The 23,886-nt window shown below is 37.1% G+C and overlaps 1 protein-coding gene across 1 annotated transcript in view; it reads left to right on the top strand.

Moving 5' to 3' along the window:
- Window positions 1–791: 791 nt before the first annotated feature.
- Window positions 792–23,886, top strand: part of LOC131161301 (SCY1-like protein 2 A) — a 47,341-nt gene continuing 24,246 nt past the window's right edge. Inside the window, exons 1-8 of the mRNA XM_058116960.1 lie at window positions 792–1,567; window positions 6,103–6,207; window positions 7,063–7,173; window positions 7,302–7,484; window positions 13,241–13,367; window positions 20,481–20,542; window positions 20,682–20,768; window positions 21,134–21,220. Of these exons, the coding sequence (XP_057972943.1) occupies window positions 1,082–1,567; window positions 6,103–6,207; window positions 7,063–7,173; window positions 7,302–7,484; window positions 13,241–13,367; window positions 20,481–20,542; window positions 20,682–20,768; window positions 21,134–21,220 (1,248 nt within the window). The 5' untranslated portion in view covers window positions 792–1,081. The remainder of the gene's footprint in view (window positions 1,568–6,102; window positions 6,208–7,062; window positions 7,174–7,301; window positions 7,485–13,240; window positions 13,368–20,480; window positions 20,543–20,681; window positions 20,769–21,133; window positions 21,221–23,886) is intronic.

Here is a 23,886-nt window from a genome sequence, read left to right as displayed (position 1 = left end):
CTTCAATAGTGACATATTGATTGTCGGGTTGAAGAACTCTTTATTTATTCGATCAAGAATATCAGTTAGGTGATAAGATAAATTAATATTTAAAGGAATGTTAGCTAAATGAAAAAGTAACAAGTGTTTTTTTTTTAAAGATTGATCCATTTGTTTAGGGTCTACTTGTTTCTATTTTTCATTTTATATTTTGGTTTTTGTAAAGAAAAAGACACATTACAAAAACAACATTTGTTTGTGTTGCTAATTTTTTATTTTTGTTGTTGGCTTTTAGCTATTTGTTAGAAATATAAAAAATTATTTTTTATAATTTTCACTTATTTTTGGCAACCAGTTGCCAAAATATCTGAATATTTAATTTACTTGTTTTATTAAGTTACATTTTATTAAAATAAAACGACAATATGATTTTAAAACATAACTAAAATAAAAGTGTTCATAAATTTGTAAAGAGACAAAAATGAATTTCATTTACAAAGTATTTTTACTATTTTTCAATTCTATACAATAAGATTGTCCTTATGAAATGAATTTTGAAATATAAATAACTAAATAAAATAATTAATTTTTTATCATAGTATTTTAAACTTGCATTATTTATATATACATTGCATATTTACTTTTTAAAAACTTCATTATCTAATTTTTCAAAATTAATATTACCGAATGATTAGACTTGTGACTCATCATTTCAAATTTCCATAGCGTCTCTAAAATTATTGTGAATTGTTTGATATCATTCAGAAAAAAAATACAATATAACTCTGAATAAATATTTAAAAAAAAAAAACTAAACAAACAGCACCCAAGTGTGGTCCAAGTAAAATAAAAGATAATAAAAATACAGAGATGTACCCGCCAGCGGAAAACAGCAAGCGGATGAATTGGGGCAGAGAGAGAGAGAGGGAGAGAGAGCGTTCTTTCCTGGTCGGTCAATCCAATTGAATTGATTTCCAGGAAGAGAGAGAGAGAGAGAGAGAGAGAGAGAGAGAGAGAGTAGAAGGCGAGAGAGTTTCAAATTTCAGAGAGAAAGAGAGAGAAAGAGGGGATTTGGTAGGAGGTATCGAGCACAACCGAAGCCATGTCTCTGAACATGAAAACCCTAACCCAGGCCTTGGCCAAGACGGCTGCGGTCATCGAGAAGACCGTGCAGACAACGGTCCAGGAGGTCACCGGACCGAAGGCACTCCAGGACTACGACCTCCTCGATCAGATCGGCTCCGCCGGCCCCGGCCTCGCATGGAAGCTCTATGCCGCCAAGTCCGCGCGTGGCGCCACGCCGTACCCCGTCGTCTGCGCCTGGATCCTCGACAAACGCTCTCTCTCGGAGGCACGCGCCCGAGCCGGGCTCTCCAAGGTGGCGGAGGATGCATTTCTTGACGTTGTTCGGGCTGATGCGGCGCGCTTGGTGAGATTGAGGCACCCAGGTGTCGTGCACGTGGTTCATGCCTTGGACGAGAACAAGAATACCATGGCGATGGTCACGGAGCCATTGTTTGCGTCCGTGGCGAATGCACTGGGCAATGTGGAGAACATTGAGAAGCTGCCAAAGGAGTTGACGGGGATGGTGGGTAGTGTTTAATTTGTTTTACTTCTAGAGTTTGTTATTCATATTTAAATTTGCTGGGATTTTATTTGTTTTTGAGTATTTTCAGTGAATGCTTGTTTTAAGTGCTTCGTGCGTGCCCATTTGAATTTGCATGGTTTTTATGTTATTTCGGGAAGCCTTCCTGATTTTGCGTTACTTTATGTCCCTTGCTGAATGCCTATTTGGGTTTGTGTGAATTTTCTGGATAGAGCGAATGATCCCGCTTTACTAGTTTACTATCTCTTTGTTGATTTATGTATAGTTTTGTGGGAAATTGACAGGTTTTATTTTAATTACAGAGCTGTCGATTTAATAAACCTTGTCAGCATGCAACTGGGTTTGTTTCTTTTCTTTGAGTTATTGGACCTCTCAGAAAGTTTAGTATGGGACTAAGAAAACAATTCTAACTAAGATATCAACTTATTATACTAAGATATCAACTTATTAGAAGGTCAAGCACACAGAATCTTGAGAGAGCTTGAGATAGTGAATTTGCTTGCCATTAAGAGGAAGGATGAGATGCTTCATCTCTTGTATCTTGCTTGGTTGGCTGCATAATGAAATGGGTTTCAAAGTTTCAATTTTGAACAGTTTCTTGAAGTGAAGGAATTTTGGAGTTTAAGCAGTTAACTATACAGTCACAATCCACCTAACTGTCTCAAAACCACCCATACACATCACTTGGAAATGCTTGGTCCAAAACATGCATCTAAGGTAGATTGGAAGCTAGCTTACAAAGGAGCTTTACTAATGGAAAGGGTCTTAAAGATGTGATGCAAACGCAATGGGATAGCCAACCAAGAAGCTAATGCTAAGGATAGTGTTGTGAAAGATTGACACCGCTTGATATCGTGTATTTCTCTAGGACCAAGCTTTTAATGGAAAGCACTATCACTTTTTTAATACTTGGATTCATTTGTACTCTTGACTCTTAGATATATTTGTTGTGTTTTGGAGGAGGCTCATGATTGAAGGTTTGTTTGGGCAAGAGTGAAGGCAAGTATGTTGGCATGTGTCTTGGGAAGTAAGGTGGGTGTTCTCTCCCTATTTTATTTGAGCTACCCACTAGGGTCAAGCTTTAGGAAAAAGGGATGTGGGCGTCATGGGGGAAAGATTTGAAAAAAAATTTAAATTGCAAAACCTGCCTCTAGGTTTATGACAACAACACTATCCTTGAGCTTTATTAAAATGCATTTATCTCCCTTCTAGTTTAAATATTCCTTTTTTTTAATTGTAAAAATGAAAAATTCATAATGCCCTTCATCATTCTCTCCTTTATATAAAAAGGTATTTTAATTAATTATTTTCATGTTTGGAACATTTTTGACATGTGAAAAAATCATGTACTTAATGCCAATATTTTGTTCTTCAAAACTGAATTTAAATTTTGCTCGGATTTTTTAAATTATATTTATTTTAATATAGATTTCTAAATTTAGTATATTATTTTTTTTTGCAACTAAATATGTTTATATTTTCAGCAAAAAATTAACCGTTGACAACACTATTTTCCCTTTTCCTTAATGTTTTGCTGTTATTTTATGTTGTCAAATATTGTTTGAAGTTGTTTTGAATATAACTCTTGATGGCACAAGCTAATTGAAAGTATGGGGTTGATTGAAGGAACGGGACTAAGAGGAAGTGGCATTTTTCATGCAAGCCCATTGAAGTTTGTGTCCCAAGTTGCTTGTATTTTCTGTCCCCACCTGATATAAAGTTGGGAATGACAATGAGGTTCAGTTATGGGAGATGTGCGGGTGAGTGAGAGTTCTTTGGAGTTGATGGTCTCACTTGTTCAGACTTTTCACCTTTCACAATGCATCTAGTAGTGCTTTTTTCTCTACTGAGGGGGGTTTTCTTGGGATTTCCATTTTCCATTTTTTTTTTTCAGGAATCTAAATGAAAGACAGGTCGATGAGCTTTCCATCCTACTCATCTTTTTGGACTAATTCACAATCAATAGGGGAGATGAGAGGGTTTGGGAGGGTGACTCTTTAGGCATCTTTTCCACTAAATCTTTCTTCCTTCACCTCATTAAATCTCCTCCCTTAGTCTCTTCCCTTGGAGCCACATCATTTTGAAGGCAAAGGTTCCTTTCATGTGGACTGTGACTTCGAATGGGATTAACACACATGATTTATTATAGAAGAGAGGGCTCCTCAAGGTCCTCAACCATGACATGTGTGTGATGTTCTGCAAGTCCTTTGAGAAGAATGCTCACCACTTCCTTCATTGAAAGGTGGGATCTCATATTTGGAGTGCTCTCTTTTCTTGTTTTGGTGAAGCTTGGTTGTCTTCATAGGTGGGTGATTTTTCTTTGTTGGTGGGATATTGGAGTTCAGGCAAGAGTAAGAAGGGAGGAGTTCTTAGGCGCAATACAGTTTTTGCTATTTTATGGACTGGACCCTATGGATTGAGAGGTATGTGAAAATTTTCAAGGATTGTACTACCTCTCCTTGCTTGTTGTGGGACATTTGGCCCCTTTTTGGGCCTGTTTCTTCAAGTTTTCTTGGGGTATGCTACTGCCTGACCTGCTTGGGGATTGGCAGGCAGCATTATTGTAATTCTCTGTTTGTTTTCTTTTGTGTACTCTTTATTCTTTGGAGGAGTTCTCCCCCGCTCCCCCCGTTCAAAAAAAAATGTGTACCATTTTGAAATACTCAAAAAGTCGGAATATTTTATTTTATCAAATTTAGCTTTGAATTTGGCAATGTATGTTCTCTTTTTTGGCATGACAGCTGATGTGGTCATTCTCTTTCATGGGACCAATTCCTTGAGCTGTTCATGCAGGTCAGGTTAAGGATGCCTTGGTGAGATCTTGCATGCATGTGACAGAAAGTGGAGTGGTCTGGGATGTTTCCCCTGAGAAGCGCTTAGGACTGGAACTGAAATTGGAAATATTTTATAAGGCTTTTGAATATTTTTGTGGGAAGCTCCAAATTTTGTAAAGAGAGGATCGAGTGAAATGGAAAAGCTTGAAGAGAGGCTGATTTGAAGTTAAGACCTAAAGTATTGAAGAGGATGAAATGGGTGAATTACTGTCTTGCCCGAGATTGTGAAATTGGTCCATATTTTTTAACTTGTATGTGCACTATTATAAATTAAATGTTAATTATCTTATGTTTACACCATTGCAGGAGGTTAAATTGGCATTACATGTGTCCAGGATTGGTTGTGGAGACATGTGGCTTGGTCTTGAGATTTTCTAGAAAGTGTTTTCTTTGTTAGCTTGTTTGAATATTTGTTAAGGGAGGTCGTGATCCCCTTAGCCTTTTCTTAGGCTACTAAAGTGGCCACTGTTTTTTTTTGGCGTTGGACCAACAATTAATCACTTCATGTGCCATTCTCTTATTAGAGGATGGCAACTTATATGTCCGCCTTCAGCCGGGTTCTTTTACAATTAAGCAGTCAAGCTTTCTGTGTGCCTGTGTGTGCTTGTGTGGGTGTTCAATCGTTACTAGCTCAGAACTCGAGGAACCCCTTAACCTCTCACCATTCACGCTTGAACTCCTTAGGGTTTTTCTAGTTCTCTTTTTTGGGCCCTCTCTAAAATGCCCCTCATGAAGAATGTGGGCTGTCCTACCATTTCAAATCCTCTCAACGGAGGGAACTGAGAAGAAGATAGGGATGCTTTTCCATGGGTAGGCCCCCCCTTCCCACTCACCCTTTAAAGTTGTTTTTCCACTTGGGAAATGTCTTGGGAAAAGCTTTTGATGCTTGATAGCATTCACAAGGAGGTTTCATGGTGCCAAGCAATTGCTTTCTTTACAAAAGGAAGATTGAGATGGTACATCTCCCTCTTGTTTGCTGCGAGTATAGAAATGTTTGATGCTTTGCAATTATGAGAATACTCTGGGGGACAGCTGGTTCTGTTTTTTGCAGAATTGTGGGTTTGAAGGGGCATCAAGACAGATAAAGAAACAAAAAAGAATAAATCTAGAATCAATTCCTAAACTATTTTGTGGATGATTTGGATCCTGTAGATTCTGCTTTCGTGATTGGGTTGTCCCCCCTGGTTCCCATTGTGTTTATTTTTCCTTTTGACTATTAGAAAACAATTATATGTTAAAGAAAGGCCTTTCCCGCTGTCTCTGCTAATATTTTTAGATAGTGAATATTTAATTAATTTTAATTGTGTGTTCACCATTTAATTTGTCAAGTTGGCCTTGGATTTCTCAATCTCCCCCTGGTGACAACGGAAGATAAATTATGAGTGGGTTGGTTGAGTGCCTTGTGAGAAGAGACAATGAAAGATATTAAAACTGGAGTTGTGTCCTGATATTTTTTATTTGTAAATGCTTCTGATTGTTAATTTTAACTGTGCCTTCATTCTTCAGTTTGCCACCTTAGCCTTGGGGTTTCTTCATCTTCCCATGGTGATTATCTATGTTATTCCGCTGGTGAAATTTATAATTTATCCCCAAATGTACAGGGTCTGGCTTATGCATTATGTTCTATTTTTATTATTCATCTTGTGCTATTGACAGCTTCATAATATGGATTTTGCTTTGCAGGAGATGGGATTGTTGGAGGTGAAACATGGTTTGCTCCAGATTGCAGAATCCTTAGATTTCCTCCATAACAATGCGCGTCTCATCCATCGTGCTATATCACCTGAGGTTGCAACTTCCTCATTTTTCAGATTCTTTTTTGTGTTTTTTGATTTTTTTTTTCATACATATGTAACAGTGATAGTTTATGTAACTTGAAAATTTTCCTGTTCTTAAAAATTTTAAGAACTTGTTTCGATTGCTTGGATGTTCTAAAGAAACACTATATGTCTACTAACACGCCTTACAACTAGATTAACTAGCACAACATTAACTACATTTGTTCAATTTATTTATTTTTTCCAATTTTGTGATTTATGATTTTTTTTAGGATCCAATCAACTACAACAACAATAAAAAAAACCCTTTCATCTTAATTATTTGGAGTGTAACCTCAGTTATATCTGTCCATTCAGCTCAATTTACAGTTGTCTGATGGTATTAGACTCGCCAATTTGTGTTTTGTATTGAATCATGTGATAGGGATTTGACAAAAGTTATGCTGTGCAGTGAAAAAAGAAAAAAAAAGAAGAAAGTTTGTGCTGGGTCTCAGCTACTCCATCAAAACTTTCTCCTTTTTATGTGAAAAGTGAAGTATTTTTATGCTTGCCTTTGGCAGGCTCTTTTTGGTCTAGGTTAAGCGTGTTTGTTATCCGGATGTGGGAGATTGGTGGTTGTATTCTTCATGGATGCTATATCGTGTCATGTGTGAATACATGTCTGGTTTTTTGCTGGTCGCTTACATGTTCTGCATTTTTTTCTGGGTGTGTTGGGTGGAAATGATGTGACACTAGTGGAATTGTAATCTCTAGGTTTACCTGAAATTTAATAATCATTTTTTGCTATTAAAGAATCTATCGTGTCATTCCCATTAGTTACAGGGTTCTTGGGCTATACATATTGACCTACCATTTACTATTGCAGAATGTCCTTATTACTTCAAGTGGGGCTTGGAAGCTTGCTGGATTTGGTTTTGCGATTTCAGCTGATCAAACCTCTGGTGATTTGGCTAATGTGCAGGCTTTCCATTATGCTGTGAGTGAAAACTTTGATAAGATTAAGGGATTAAAATTCTTCAGATCAACCTCTCTAAGTTTTCTCCCCCTTTTCCAGGCATTAAATGTATCGAGCTTTTCTTTCCTAATCTGATTTTGACTCTACAGGAATATGATGTTGAGGATTCTGTACTGCCTCTTCAGCCATCTTTGAATTATGCGGCTCCTGAACTGGTCAGGAGTAAAGCATCGTCACCTGGATGTTTTTCTGATATTTTCAGTTTTGGATGCCTTGCCTACCACCTGATTGCTCGCAAACCGTTGTTTGACTGCCACAACAATGTTAAGATGGTGCGTTTATATATATTGCCCCTCAAAATATTTCAGTGCTTGTAGGTTTAATCTAGCTGCTGTTATATAAATAATCAAAATAACAGAAAAAAAATAGAAAAAGAAAAGGTTTGGCGGCAAATTGAAATTTGAAATTGTTGTGTGGTGAGTTTAAGACTGAAGCGCCCATTCTGTCTATCACAAGATGATTTTGGATGCATGTTAGTATATAGAACTCCCATTGGCTATGCATTGGGCATGGATGTTAGTCAATGGAAGAGAGGAGTACAGACCTGAATTGTGAAAAACTTTCCTAGAGTAGACTGTAGAAATTTGTAGATGAGTTAAATACTTATATTAGAATGGCATGCTATAAGGACACATCGCATAACTAAAATTTTGAGGCTGGTGCATATTGTATGTGCTTCCCTCTCCAGTGGAGGGGATGGTGGGAATTCCTCTTTTTGAGGAAGTTGGTCTGGGAAAAGAGCAGCAGGATGGGATATTGCCTATTCCTGTGCGGAAGTTAATGGGAAGGATCATGGAGGAAATGAGGTTTGTTTGGATGGTGGTGCCAGAAAGGTGAAGAAGGACCTGAGTGAATTAGCTAGCTAATTCACAGTGTTCTGTGAATTATGGGGATTAAATAGGGGTTTCTTAATTATGTTATGCTATTTTTTTTCCCATTATTTATTTGTTTTATTTTATTTAAATTTTCCCAAGGATTTCTTCTCCTCTTTTAGTTTATGACTTTTCTTGTTCACTATGAAGCACTGATGCTGACACAAGACTTGGATACTGACACGACGATACGAAAAATAGAAAAAATGAGGATATGACACGGCAGGGATGCGCTAACTAATTAATATAAAAATATATATTTAGGCATGCTTTTCATTTTAGATGGCGGATATTGTGGTAATTTTAATTTAAAATGAAATATAAACACTATTCATTATCAATTTCATGATTTGTAAACTACACTTGCACAATTATCAACTACATGCATATTATGGACTATTGGTCCAACAACAAAAGGAGAAAAAGAAGTCAAGGGCGTTATTGATGGTGGGCAATGGGCATTGCTCATTTAAGAAATAAAAAAAAAAAATCCTAACAGAGAATGGTGAATTGACGATGTCTTGAGAGAGGGGGAATTTTGGGGTGGAAGGTCTGATGGTGCCCTATTAGGCTGGCACAGTGGTGATAGGGCTCACAAGTCTGACCACTCTAATGTCATAGAACTTCTTTACTCGTAGACCCCTGTTTGGAATGTCTAAAAACAGTACTTAATTACAACAGCTGCTTAAAATATGTACTTTAAATTGATGTTAGGCATGTGTTTAAATAAGTACTTATCATAAAATGTTCTTTCCAAACTATTTTTTTTGGAGAAAAAAAGTACTTCTGAAGAGCTTATTGTTATCAAGTGGAGGGGTATGGTCGTATGGATGAACATTTGACCAAAAGAAAAGAAAAAAAAAAAAAATGCTGGATAGATTATCTTCCTCCCTTCAGATTTCTCCTTCTCCAAGCCTCTGTGTACAGCTTTCTCCATCTCTTTCTCATTTGGATGCGTGTGACCAAGACACAGATTGGCCATCTCCTCTTTGAATCCCCCCTCCGCCACAATTCTCATCCTTACTTCGATATCTGTGTGTTGCCACTGCTCTGCAGTCCCCCCCACTCTCCCCACCAAGGGCTGCGTGGACTTCATTGGAAAGCGCCCCTGTTGGCTTCACCGTTGCCCTCGATTGCTCACTGCTGCCTCCAATCTCCCTCCCTCCCCCCCCTCCCTCTCTCTCTCTCTCTCTCTCTCTCTCTCTCTCTCATCTGCTCCACCAGTAAAAAAACCCACCGTTGATGCTTTCTCTCCTCGTCCTCTGCCTGTGGCTGCGATGACCTCTTCTTCCTCCTCTCCTGATGCTCCCTCCTCCTCCGTTGCGGTGGCATCCTCTGCCCTGATCTATGCACTAGTTATGAATTTTTTTTTGTTGATAAAAATCCGATTTATTCAGTTGTTTAAAATGTTTAGACTTGTTTTGTTGGGAATAACAAATCTGCTTACTGTAAACTTGGAAATGAGATATTTTGTTGTTTCAGTATAATCTGTTTTTAAAATGTTATCTTATTTGTAAATTATGCAATGTTTAAAGTTTAAAATGCTGGTTGATTTGTTAAGTAGAAAGTACTAAAATGTTTGGTAACATAAATATTAATTAAATGTTAATTAGTAAATAATTACAGATGACAGTTTATTTAATCATATATTTTTTTTGTTATATATGAAAATGTAATAATTATATTTTAAAGTTTAGTAACAATATTATAATAAATCCATTGAGCACTTATGAATAATGGTCAATTATATTAATTTAATTAATGATATTTTTGTTAACATAATTAATAATTATATATTATTTTATTATGCATAATAAATGAATTATAATTGAATTATACAGCACTATTAATAAAAAATGGCATACAAACACTACTTATTTTATAAGTACTTATAGTCCGTACTTTTTTTGGACTAAACCAAACAGCACAATTGTTATTAATTTTTCAAGCAGTACATATTATTAGTACCTTTTCAGATTAGTACTATTTCAGAAATTTTATAAGCGATTCTGAATGGTCCCTTATAGTCTTTTAACTTCTCATTTTTTGGGTATTAAAGGGTGCAATAAAACACAGCTCTGGTGCAAGAAGTGCCCTGGAGGTATACTTTCTGTGTCAGGAAGTGTTGGGAAGTGTCTCAGCTGTGTCGAAAAATGAAAATAAATAAATTAATTTCCAAAACGCATCGGTTGCGTGCTGTGGAGTGTCATGCAGATGCTGATACTTAACAGATGTTGGAAACTGTCAGTTGAGGCCTCCATAAGTGTTAGTGTATCCTATCATCTTCCTTCCTAGAAAGGCAATGGATAATGACCATGTTTGAGGTTGGTGATTGGTTCCAAAATGATTGTGGAAGGATAATTTTATGGAAGGATAATATGGCAAGTATGTATTGGAGGTCTTGAAAGTATTTTGTATGTGCTTAGTTATGGCTTGCTCGGGATACCTTCCCCCCAAACTTGAACGACAAGGTAGGTGCTTGCTTGAGGAGTTGAGGTTCTGTATTTCGGTCTGGAAAACTGACCAAGTGACTTTCTTAGTTTTCCGCTTACATTTCTTTTGATTTGCTTATGCGACCTTCAGTAACTATCTTGGTCAGGCCTCTGACTAATGAAGTTATCTTGATGCTCACCATTTTTTTTTTCTGCTTTGATTTGCTTTTGTTTATTTATTTTGGGGACTGCTTGGTGTTTTCCTTCAATAACCATGTCTTTTGGCCATTATAATGAAGAGCAACTAATATGCTGAAAGATTGGTTCAATTCAAGTTGAAGGTGCCAAAAGAGTAGGAGGGATTCCAAAAAAATGTGGATTAAGGTGGCGATACTTAATCTCTGAGGATAATGGGAAATTGGCCTTTGCCTGGATGCTAAACATGGATTATGTGGCACTCCCCAAGTAGTTGGACTAAAGTTTGGACTCAATTGTACCTAACCTGCCTAGAATGTGGAATGCTTCACTAATCTCGTTTCTGGAATAGGAATAGGATTTTTGTATGGTGTGCTAAAATGTTTTGCACCTGGTGTATGCTTATATTGATTATTGAGGTATAAGTGAAAAATAACACTCTTATATTAAGAGAGGGTTGGAGCTTGGAAATTTAAAAAATTTGATATATTATATTGATAAAACTGAAAAGAATATTACAATTTAATAACATATTTTTTACTAATAAATGCACCCAAATGAAAATTTAACTGAAATCAGATTGCTGGAATAGTGTTCCAGTATGTAAATATGCCATGCTCTGGAATGCTCGTGCACACTCATAGTTCTCTAGGGTCTGGTAACTATGGACATAGTCGAGTTGAGTGTGGATCCTTTTTTTTGGGATGTTTCAGCTTCTGACCTTGGGGTTGAAAGTGGGTTGGTTAGTGTTTTTGCTGCATATACCTGGAAAGATTTTGTAACTTGCAGTGGCTTCAAGATCTTGGGATACTGTTGATACTGAGGGCCATTTTATTGAGAGCCGTTCTTTGTACTGCATCCTGTACACATGCAGTAGGAACATGTCAGTGCTCCATCAATTTCTAGAAAATTGAGAATCAAGATAAGTGGAAGACTGGCATAATTTTTTATGAACATGCACTGGAAGGTCCTGGTTTTGGTTAGCTCCTTGCGGATTTGTTATAGAAGAAATACTGAAGGATCTAGGGGCATAAAAAGACCACAATAGAAATAGTTTTGGTTACATTAAGAACGAACTACACCTGAGACTTCCAATATGGATGCAATCCTATCAATATAGAGAACAAGTACGCACGCATGTCTGTGATACCTTTTGCTAGGTGTGCATTTAACTGCTATGCCAATTTTTCTCCACGTTGGTAAACAGAGAACTAAAGATAGAGTAGAGGGTGTGTAACTCTATTTTTGGCAATTTTGACATGAATTTAATTGTGGACTTGTCGATGCCTCATTTGTGTGTTCTCTGACTTGATATATTGAGTAATTCTACGCACTGTATGAGGAGAGGCCAAGAAACAGTGTAGGAGGAGCAATTGAGCAACTCTTTAATATGCTATGAATCTTGTCAAGTGAGGCCAGGAAAATGAGGTAGCTTGGCCTCTGTCATGGAGCATAGTGGGCTTTTACCCTCCCATATTTTGTTTGCCAGTAATTATACTCCTTCATTTTTAAGGGCATATGATTGCTGAAGTGGTGCGTTTATGCATTTTATGAGCTTCAAATTATTCTAGGCATCCATGGATTGTTTTCCATGCCTTCATGGTATGCTTAATAGCTGCATTATTTTTGCCTATTGGGGGTTGTCTAGGCATTGCATGTCGGCCCCTTTTTGCAAAAGTTCAATTTTCATGTCTTATCACATTTGGCTATATAAGAAGGGAGAGAGATTGAACTTTGAGCTGTGCATAGAGCCAATTTTGTATGGAACAAAATTCCTTTCAAATTGAAATTTGAGATTGAAAACCTAAAATGGAAATTTCTGTCTTAAATGAATAATCTATTTTATTGAAAATGGAGACTATAAAAAAGGGAAAATATGAATGAATGATTACTTGGACTTTTGAAAACAATGCAGAATTGATCTTTTTGCTTTAGTTGCAATGTTTATTATACCTTTATGCCAAAAATAACTATATTTGCATGATGACTAATATTATCTGATTTAGGAATTTCATTTATATTAATATAATATGTTTTATATGATTATTGCATTTTTATAGATATTGCACTTCATACACCACAGACTTGTCATTAATTTATTTTGTTTATAATACTTTAATTTTAAATTTTGTACTACAATGTCTATTAACAGTTTCTCAAGTTGCATAAAAAAAACCTGTCTTACTACTAATTTCAGTAATTTTTAAAAATTGAAATCAAAATTGACATTATACCGAAATTTTTGGAAATTTACGGAAATTTCCATACTTTTGAAGCCACACAATTTTAGTCAAAATTGATTTTTAAAATCTTGCACATGCCTACATGTTCCTCCCAATTTGGGTTAGTTACACAAATCCAAAGTTCCCAACAATATGGCTACATTGAACCAATTTAAAGTATGGTGGCCACAATGTCATGCACGCTTCACTGGCTTGTAGGCACTTAATCTTTAAGAAACAGTGTGAATGATTTAATTTTCCCATTTTGTTTGTCTAATTATGGTTATTTCATTTTGCTTTGCTGCAGTACATGAATACTTTAACTTACTTGTCCAATGAAGCATTTTCATCTATTCCGCCAGAGTTGGTTCCTGAGTTGCAACGGATGCTCTCCGCAAACGAAACTTTCAGGCCAACAGCCTTGGATTTCACAGGTATAATGTGTGCCATGTGAAATGCGTGTACCGTAAAATTTAAAATTTTTTAATATAAAAATAAAAAAGAAATATATTAAGGAAGAAGAAGGAGAGATTATAACCCAAGCTAGGGCAAAAAATCCTCAAAAAGAAAAAAACAACCAAAAGAAATGAAAATTAACTCAAAGAACTAGCAAGACATAATTAAGAAACCCCTCTTTACACCCCTGCATACAGCTTGGCTTGTGAAAAATGCCCTTATTAGTCATCATCTCTAAATCAATGATCAAGAATTTTTAGGAATATTTGTTCCACTAGGAATGTGGCAGATTGGGAACTTCATGCACTATTTGACTTTTACAGAATTCTTTATAAATTCTGTTACCCCAAAACATCCCCAATGAACCAAAATGGGCTTAGGACAAAAATGGCGTTTTCACTGTTAAATCTCTCTACAAGAAGCTCTCTTTGATGGGACTAATTGCGACGACTCCCCTTGGATTTACATTTAGAGGACAGCAGCCTCGCTCAAAGGTTGCTTTTTTGTTTAGGAGTCTGCTCATGGAAATATCTAACTCTTGTTAATCTGCAGAAAAGAGGGCTTATAGTCAGAAATAGGTGTTTTCTTTGTATGGTTGTTGCAGAATTAGTCAACCACATTCTTTTCCACTGCCCCTGGACAAGGAACTTGTGGAATTTGGTTCTATCCTTGACTGGACAGCAGTGGGTTACGGAAAATTCAAATTCAGTTGGAGGGGATATTTGGGCCTGGAAAGGCATCATGGCCACCAAGGAGAAGCGAAAGGTTTTGAACATCATCCCTCTCACCATATTTTAGTGTCTTGGAAAGAAAGAAGTATGTGAGCTTTCAAAGATGCAACTACTCCTCTTCAGATCTGCAAAGACAAGTGGTTTGCTACTGTTTCCAGCTGGCTAAGTGGGCAAACTGTTAATGATTATAATGTAATTCTTGATGTTTGGGACACTCCTTAGAGTGGTTGATGTTTTGTACCATGGGTGCCTTGCTAATATATTTTTCTCTTTATTGATAAAAAAAAAATTCACTGGACAGTGCAAGTTTTCTAATTTATGCTGGCCTTTCTTCACCTTTCTTGTGCCCCCATCTAGAGGAACTTGCTTTCCTCTAGGATCTAAAATCCATAATCCCATCTTATCCAATAGTTGTGGTGCTTCGGCGTCCCCCATTAATTTCCTTCTCAGGAATAGGCAAAATCTCATGTTTAAATTGCTGCTCTTTAACTAGTCCATCTTCCTTAAAAACAGGAATTCCTGCCAATCCCTCCAACAGAGATTGAAGGCATCAAGTATATAAAACATATATCCATACTGTTCCCAAAATTCATCCAATAACAAACCGTCATCACTAGCAAACTCATTGTCACCATCACCCTGATCCTTCGTCATATCTCCCTATTGTTTTTGTTCCTTACCCTTCATATCCCCCTTTTGACCATTACATCCACCTGCATTGCTCAGCGAGAATATATCTTGCTGTCCCTTACCTCATCACAGCTAATTCCGCTATCCCCATTCTGGGTTCTTGCATAATCATCACAAACTGCCTTAATCTTTGTATCCCTACCCCAGTCAGTGCAAACTGAATGATGCACATTAGCCAATCTCTCATCAAGATCGCAATTCTTACCCACCAAGGAAGCAGATGCTTCAGCTGAATTTTCAGATTTCCCTGAGGCATTCCTGTCTTTGCTGAAATCTGCCTATCAAGACCCACAAATCCTTTCCCCCCTCACTTTTGAATAAGTTGTAACTGATTCCTTCTCTCCGTGAATCACCTCTTTTAGGAAGATGTGAGTTGCCCTTTGTCTGCAACGCAAGGGGAGCCACCTTATTAGAGGGGGGCAAGATCTTTCATTCATTTGCATTGTTAAATTTTCAGCAGCTTACTCTTATTATGGACTTGGACACTATTGGAAATAGTATGCTGTATCTCCTTCGGCTGCCCATTATTCATTACAGAATCATTTGAAGTGCCCTAAAACTGGTCCAAGTACAATGTATTTTTAAATAATACCCAGCCCCTCCATTCCCCTTGAACTCACTTGCCCCCCTTTTCTTAAGACCCAAGCAATTTCGCCCCTTAACACAACTGTTATCCGTTGAAGCCCTAGCCATCTCTGGAGTGAATGTTGGCCAACTAAGGGAAGTGCTATATTGAAATGGATTAAGGTGTCTTTCAAAATGAAGATCTTTGTTCATCTGTTAAAAATATTCAACAACATGAATCTGCAGTTGATTCATCTGCACGATCAGTTCGTAGATTTCTGTAATGATACATGCTAGCCTTTTAAAACTAGTGGGTTCATTTTCTGCTTTATGATTTCCATTATTGGTCATTTAGAGTTGAGGTTAACAAATTTTATGCCCTAATGCCCGTGTCAAACCCTAGAGTTGCTTGACACTGCCAAGGCACAAAGCTTGGGCAACTCATGTGCCAAGGCAGTAGCGTAAGATGACCTATCATGGGTTATCTTGACATTTGATGGTTGGTAAGTCTATGTTGCAAGAGGGGGAGCACATAGATACTAAGTTGCCTACTTGACAGGGTCAGGGATGGACATGGTTTGGGCCATAGTCCTTGACAAAGTTGTGTACCGTGTTTGGTTTTGGGGGATAGGATTAGATGGTTAACTTGAGAATGTCAGGTGGCCTCATTGACATATAGTGTTGTTGGGATGTGGAATAAGTCATGGTTAAGGGGAAACCATGCTTGGCACAAAGTGTTGTCCTGTGGGTAGCATGCAGTGTCGATGCCAAATGCTTGTAGTGTTGACATGTTGGAATCCTAATCTCTGATGAGGAGGCTTCGTGCTTTGTTCCTGCAGTGTACAAGGATCCAAGCAACAAGTGTGTTAAGTGAAAGATGGGCGTTATCTCACCTATGCAATTGAATGATGGATTGAGGAAAGGGGTCTCCACGTTCTTGGTTGCATTTGTGGAGATCAAACCAGACAAGTTGGTGGAAGTTCCAGGTGTGGTTGCAGAACTTTTGGGAGAATTTTCTGATATCATGCCCATGGAATTCCCAAAATCTCTCCCATCCAAACATGCAACTGATCATCAAATAGAGTTGATGCCTTGTGCTAGACCTTCTGCACAGGCCCCATGCAATATGGGGCCTTTAGAGTTGGGCAGAATTAAGGAAGTAGTTGGATGAGTTGTTGAGTGCAGTAGGACTTGTTCTGTTGTTCAACCCTCCAAGGCTCTCTTTGGTGCTCTGGTGTTTTTCCAAAAGAAGCATGACGACTCACTATTTATGTGTGTAGATTATTGGGCGTCGAACAGGGTTATGATAAAGAACAAATATCCAGTCCCCAATGTTGTGATGTTGTTCAATTGATTGGTAAAAGCAGCATTTTTTACAAAGCTAGACTTGCGGTCAGGCTATTGGCAAGTGAGGATTGTAGAGGGGGATGAGTCTAAAACAACTTGTGTGACCAAATATGGTTCCCATAAGTTCCTAGTAATGCCATTTGGTTTGATTAATGCCCTTGCAAATTTTTGTAATTTAATGAATGTTGTTTTCTATGAATTTATAGATTGGTTTGTTGTTATCTATTTGGATGACATTGTTGTTTGCAACAATTCTTTGGAAGATCATGTGCAACACTTGAGGAAAGTGTTCACTAAGTTGAGGGAAAACTAGTTGTATGTCTAGAAGGAGAAGTATTAATTCTATCATCAAGAAGTTATGTTCTTAGGAGATTGGGTTAGCGAAGGGTAGGTGCGCATTGATTAACGAAAGATAAAGCCATCCTTGATTGGCTTGCCCTGCACCATCAAAGGTGGTTGAGATACATTCTTTTTTGGGCTGGGCTAACTATTATCATAAGTTTATCCAATGGAACTTAAAAGGAGTTGCCCCATTGACAAACTTGTTGAAGAAAGACAGCAAGTGGGTATGGACGGATAAATGCCAAAATGCCTTTGACGGCTTGAAGATAGCAGTGTCATCAGAACTAGTACTGTGGTGGCCTATATTCGATCTAACTTTTGAGGTACATATAGATGCTCCGAACAGAGCCATCATAGGAGTCCTTGTGCAAAAGGGACATTTTGTGGCCTTCAAGAGTAGAAACTCAAAAGAAGTTGAGACATGATGCTCTACTGGTGAAAGGAAATGACTGCTGTGGTGCATTGCTTGGGGACTTGGAAACATTACCTACTGGGAACTTGGTTCATTGTGGTGATCGATAATGTGACCAATACTTTAATATGTGGAAGAAACTATGCCAACGCAGGCTTGGTGGCAAGAGTTTCTAGCTGAGTACGACTTTGAATGGGTACACAAACCTGGGGAAAGAAGTGGAGGCATATGTCATAATGCGCACATAGTTAGAATGTAGGTTCTTAGACCGTGTTCTGGATGCTGCAAAGATTAATTCTGAGTTCAATAGACTCCAATGAATGGTGAATGATGGGATTCTACGTCAGAACTGGTTGGAGGATGGTTTGTTACACACAAAGGGTTACATAGTATACATTCCTTCTACTGGTGGACTCAGAAGTGAATTACTGTGGGAGGTGCATGATGCACAATAGGGTGGTGGGAAGGGAAAGAGCATTGTCACTTTCAACTAGATCGTATTTCTAGCCTAAGATGGACAGAGATGTTGAATCTTATGTCAAGACATGTCTTGTATGTCAACAAGACAAGCTGGAGAGACAAAGGGAGGCATGGTTATTGCAACTTCTTCGTATTCTAGAAAAGCTATGAGAATTTATCTTTGGATTTTATTGTGGGTTGCTGAAGGTAAAGGACCTGCAGTCCAATCTTTTGATTGTGGATAGGTTCTCTGAGTGTGTACTGTTCATTTTCGCGCCACATGCTTGTCCTGCAAAGGTGGATGCAGAGCTGTTCTCCAAACATGTGGTTAACAAATTGGGATGCCATAGGGTATAATAAGTGATAGAGACAGCGGATTAATAGGTAGATTTTGGACACATTTGTTCAATCAAATGGGGACTTGGATAAAGTTTTCAACAAGCATTCACCCTTAGACCGACGACCAAACTGAGAGGGTGAATGCTTTGTTTGAGGAGTATTTGAGGCACTACGTGATTGCAAATCAGAAGAATTGGGTTGATTTGCTTGATGTTGCCCAGTTTTGCTACTACCTACATAAATTTTCTTCCATTAGGATGAGTCCATTTGAGTTGGCTTTAGGGGTTTCAGACACTCTCCCTACATGAGGTTCTTATATAGCGTATCTGTGGGAAATGTCTTGCTGCATATTGGATTGACCGCAGTAAACAAGATGCTTGAAGAGGCAAGAGACAACTTGCCCAAGGTAGCCTGAAGGATGAAAAAATATGCAGACAGAATGAGAAGGGATTTTCAGTTTCAAGAAGGAGACATGGCTCTTCTGACACCTTAGATATAAAAGAAGATCAGTAGCAAGATTGTGTATTGAAGATTGATCGCCAAGTACGATCGTCCGTTTGAAATTCAGAAGAAGCTGGGAAATGTTGCCTATGGATTTAAGATGTCTGATTGACTGAAGGTTCACCCAACTTTCCATGTGAGTTTCTTAAAGACTTACTATGCAGACCTCTTAAATGAGAACAGGATGCAGGCAAAGTGAACTCCACTAGTGATAAGAAAATAGTTTGACAAAATAATGATAGGATCCTTGATAACAGAACTGAGTCACAGAGTAAGAAGAATCGAAGAATCCATTACTTGGTAAAGTGGGAGGGTTTGTCAGAAGCAGAAGCTATGTGGGAATGGAATGTGACACTATGGCAGTTTGAGAAACAAATAAGGGACTATGTTGATAACCTCCCAATGAGGATGTTGGTGTCGTCTGATGGGGGTGGTTGGTTAGACTCTTGAGTAACTTGACATTGCCTAGGTACACGATGTGGGCAACTCATGTGCCAAGGCAGTAGCTTAAGATAACCTTCATGGGTTATCTTGACATTCGATGGTTGGTTAGTCTATGCTGCTAGAAGGGGAACACATAGATGTTAAGTTGTCTACTCGACATGGTACAGGATGGACATGGTTGGGGCCATGGTACTTGACAAGGTTGCTTATGCTGGCTGGTTTCGGTTGACATGGTTAGATGGTTAACTTGGGTATGTCAAGTGCCCTCATATGGTGTTGCTGGGACATGGAATAAGTCCTGGTTAAGGGGAACCATGCTTGACACAAAGTGTTGACTTGAGTAGCATGCAGTGTCAATGTCAAATGCTTGAATTGTTGACATGTTCTCCAGGCAGGGCAATTACTGGGCGGTTTCTCCTTGTAAGGCTGGAGACAGGCTTGGTTGGAGGGTAATTTCGTGGATTGACATCTAGGCATGCCTTTTTAGCCACATAATAGTAGGCATAACTTGTTTTAGCCTTGTTGGCAAATGCCGGTTGCATCCAACACAACCTAGGCCGTTGGGGTTGTTAACTGCAGGCTCTAGGCAGTTGGGGGTGTCAAGTGTTCACTGTGTATTAGATTAACATGTAGGTGGCATGGGACACAGGAAATTCGTGCATGGTGTTCCTGCACATGTTAGAGTGTGTAATTTTGGTCTTTGAATTAGAGAAAGGGATGGGAGGTGTTGCTCTTGTAAATACTGTTTCCTTCGGAATGTTGTTTCAATTGCTATACACTTGTAGGACTTGATAAAAGAATTTGTGTGTGTGATATTGGCTTAACCAAGTGTGCCACTTGGTGCCATCACAGTGTCATTTTGTTTTGTGAGCTTAAACCTTGTGACACCTTGGGACAAATAATTTTTTTTAGGGAGTGTGTTTGAAATTTCTGCCACCTTTTGTGCTAAAAAAGTATTACTGTTCATCCAGGTGTCAGCCATAGATATGTGATCACATTACAATTGCTGAAATGCGTGGGTTTACTTCTGATTATTCATAATAAATTAGCGTCAAATGCTATAGGAGTTGTGAATTTCTTCCTGTTTGCATGCAATATGGTGTTGGCTTTCAATTTTTTGATAAAATTTGCAATGCAATTGCAAGAGAACTTCTTGCAAATCAAGAAGTTTATATATATATATTAACATGTGTGTGGGTGTGTGTATCATCTGTGGCTTCTTTTTTGGAAATGTTTTTCAAGATTCTTGTTCTTCCTTGCAGGTTCTTCTTTTTTTCGTGATGACACTAGGTTGCGTGCTCTTCGCTTCTTGGACCACATGCTTGTATGCATTTAAAGTTTAGATCATTAGTTGTCACATGCTTTTTAATGGAGTTTGTCCAAGAGCATTCTTAATTGTAAGAAGGCTCGTGAAAATGGTGCACCTTGAGCGACAAGGTTTTTTTGTCCCCTCTCTTTTGCAGGGAAGAGATAATATGCAAAAATCTGAGTTTCTAAAAGCATTATCAGATATGTGGAAAGACTTTGACTCTCGTGTATTGCGGTATAAGGTTTGAGTTGTTTCTTGTCCATTGATTTGGTACATATTCCATTTGTGGTTATGTTTATTTTGGCTAGTATTTTACATTTAGTTAATAATGAATTTATTCATCCTTATTTTAAACATATCTACAGAAGAAACAGATTTATCATACATTTGGTACTTTTTCATTCACTGCTTTGCTTTGTTTTTTGTTTTTTCCCCCCTTTCATTCTTTCAAGTAAGTGTTTTTTTCACACAATTATGGAAGATACGGTTATGTGGTTGATGTTGTTGTATGTTATTGTAAATAATGCTGCATTGCACCAGCAATTCACTTGTTTCACACTTAGAATTTTTAAATGGTTTTAGATACCAGAGTCTTGTTGTGTGCAGGTACTTCCACCCCTTTGTGCAGAACTCAGGAATATGGTTATGCAGCCAATGATTCTACCTATGGTGCTTACAATAGCAGAGTCTCAGGTAATAATTTACCTGTCTAATTGGTTCAAAATAGGCACTTAACATCTATTTTATTTATTCATTTTTTAAAAAATAGTGGGGGAGACTCAATTGGAAGTCAATCAGCCTTGCTAAGCGGTTGAGGTTATTTTTGGGAGTTACTTGTTGGTGCAGTTTGGCTTCATGAACCTGTTAAATATTAAAATTTTCTTTCTGATATAAAAATAAAATTTATTGAGAGAAGGAAAGATATACAATGTGGACAGCCAACCAAATGAAAGCCTTAACCTTCAACCGGACCTTGGTTTTCCAAATATAATTAGAAAAAAAAGTGGTTTTTTGTTTTTTGGTTTTTTTTTTTTTGGGGGGCGGGGGGGTAGGGGTGGGGTAGAAGGATTGGATTGGATGAGAATGGAAAAAAGGACTTGCAAGAGAACACTATTAACCATCAAAGTCCAATTCTGGAGTTCCTTGCTGAAGAAGGGTGAAAAAATCTAGTAAATTGAGTAATAGGATTAGAAATAGCTTAACAACTCCCTTATATTCTATGGAAAATGAAAATACTGAAGGAACAAGTTCTAGCAACAACCAAGATAGTGGAAATGGGCACATTATGAAGAACTAAAAGTTGAAAAATGCATGGAAAAGGATTCACCTCAACCACAAATCTTGCTAAAACCAACTTTGAGAGCCATTTCTCACTCTATATTTGTCAAAAATAGAAAATCTGGAAGGAACCTATGAAACAAGGACTCTTGGGTTACCCTAATGTCACGCATCACCCCATTTTTCTTGGCTTTTAAACGCCTTGTGCCAGAATTAATTTTCAAGTGGAAGCACCAGAAGCACTTTCCTGTAAGGGCAATGTCCAAGATGCCAAATTATGCAGACCCAACCACACAACTCCCAGCCTTAGACCTGCAAATTACCTCCCAAGTCCCAACTCACTAATTGATGCCTACTCTTGCTAACACTAGACCCAAGAAAACCACTCATCTCATGCTGCAATTTATTGTCAAAGTTTTGAAGAAAATTTTGAATTTGATTATTTTGAAGTGGACATGTTGTGTCCAAAACCGAATTCTCAATCCATTTGGAAACTAATTGTTATTGGCATGGTCTTAATTTTCATGAAATTGTTGAAATTTCTAATTTCCATCACCCTCAAAATCGAGATGGTAGTTGATTTCCATCTTACAAGATTTTTGTTGAAATTTCAATGAATCATCCGAAATTTTCCAAAATTCTAAAATTTTAATGAAACTTGTTGATATTTTAACTATAGAATGAAATTTCCTTGGAATTAAAATGGGAGATTTAAACGCAAAGTGAAATTTCTCTCAATTTATTTTATTTTTTAATTGAAACGAAATATTGTTACTAGGGATTTTGAAATTATATAAAAAATTAAACTTAGATATTGTAGCAACATTTTTATTTAGCCATTCATGTATAAATTGTCTTTATATTATTGTTAAAATATTAAATTGATATATGAATTTAATTCATATTAACTGAATATGTTTAACACAAATATTATATTACAACTATTGCACCTCATACGGAACATAGATGTATTTAATTTACAATATATTAGTCTTAAAACTTACATTATTATGTCGATTAACCATTTCTAAAGTTTCATGAAAGAATTCCAAGATTTACTACTAATTTCCATCATTTTTCCAATTGGAATTGAAATGGGCATCGAAATCAAAATTTCCATACTTTGGAGCTTTGAAATTTTAGTCAAAATCAAAATTTAAGATCTGGTCATTGGTGGGAAACACTCAATTCAGTTGAAATTTGCCTTGATTGATCTTGATACATCACTAATCATTAAATTACATTTTTTTTTATCGTGTGCAGCATGTTGGAGGATACACCTACATTTTGGTAGTAAAAAAAAAATTAATTTCTTTTTGAAAGATGGAATTGAAAAACGTGGCTACTATCATCATGCAAACTAAAAGCTAATTTATACAATGGTGGTTCTTTTAAGAGCATCAACTAGAAACCATATGGTGTTTTACATACTATTACATTAGTTTGTACAATTAGGACAGAATTATGATGCATCATAATTATTTAAGTTCCAAGTTCTTTTTCTGAACTCTTAGCTCTGTAGAGTTTAGTACTTTAATTGTATACTTGTAAAAGAAGATTGTATTCAAGAAGTCAATATGGAGCTTTGTGTGGGGAAGCAATTCTGAATTTGCTTGTCATATTTATGTGGAATGAAAAACAGTGACAATTTGAATATTAAGTTCAAACAGTTCTAAGTTTGGTTTTATGTTGTTTGTATAAGGCTGTATTTTGGAGTTCTGCTTTTGCACTCCTAAGTCTTGACTCTTGAAGCAGGATACTGTTGGGGTTTTGTGCCACTGTTGGTTGATTGAGGTGGTTGAAGTTTGAGACAGTTCTAAAAATTTTGAAGATATACATATATATATATATATACTTTTTTTTAATGTATCTTTTTAGTTTTTTATTACTTTTTTCTTGCTTATACTTCTAGGGGAAACATACACTTTATAAATGATTTTTTTTTTGTGGTTGCTAAACACCATAAATCCAGTTATTTATTTATTTAACATTGTTCTCGATTCCTTTCTTTAATTTTTTTTATTCTATCTTAGTGCTTTTAACCCTTAAATTTTTTATATTATTATGTATCATTGATTGTA

The sequence above is a fragment of the Malania oleifera genome, chromosome 8 (assembly GCF_029873635.1).
Source record: "Malania oleifera isolate guangnan ecotype guangnan chromosome 8, ASM2987363v1, whole genome shotgun sequence".
Taxonomy (NCBI): Eukaryota; Viridiplantae; Streptophyta; class Magnoliopsida; order Santalales; family Ximeniaceae; genus Malania; species Malania oleifera.
Note: the sequence above shows the minus strand (reverse complement) of the source record. Positions and strands in the feature narration are given on the sequence as shown.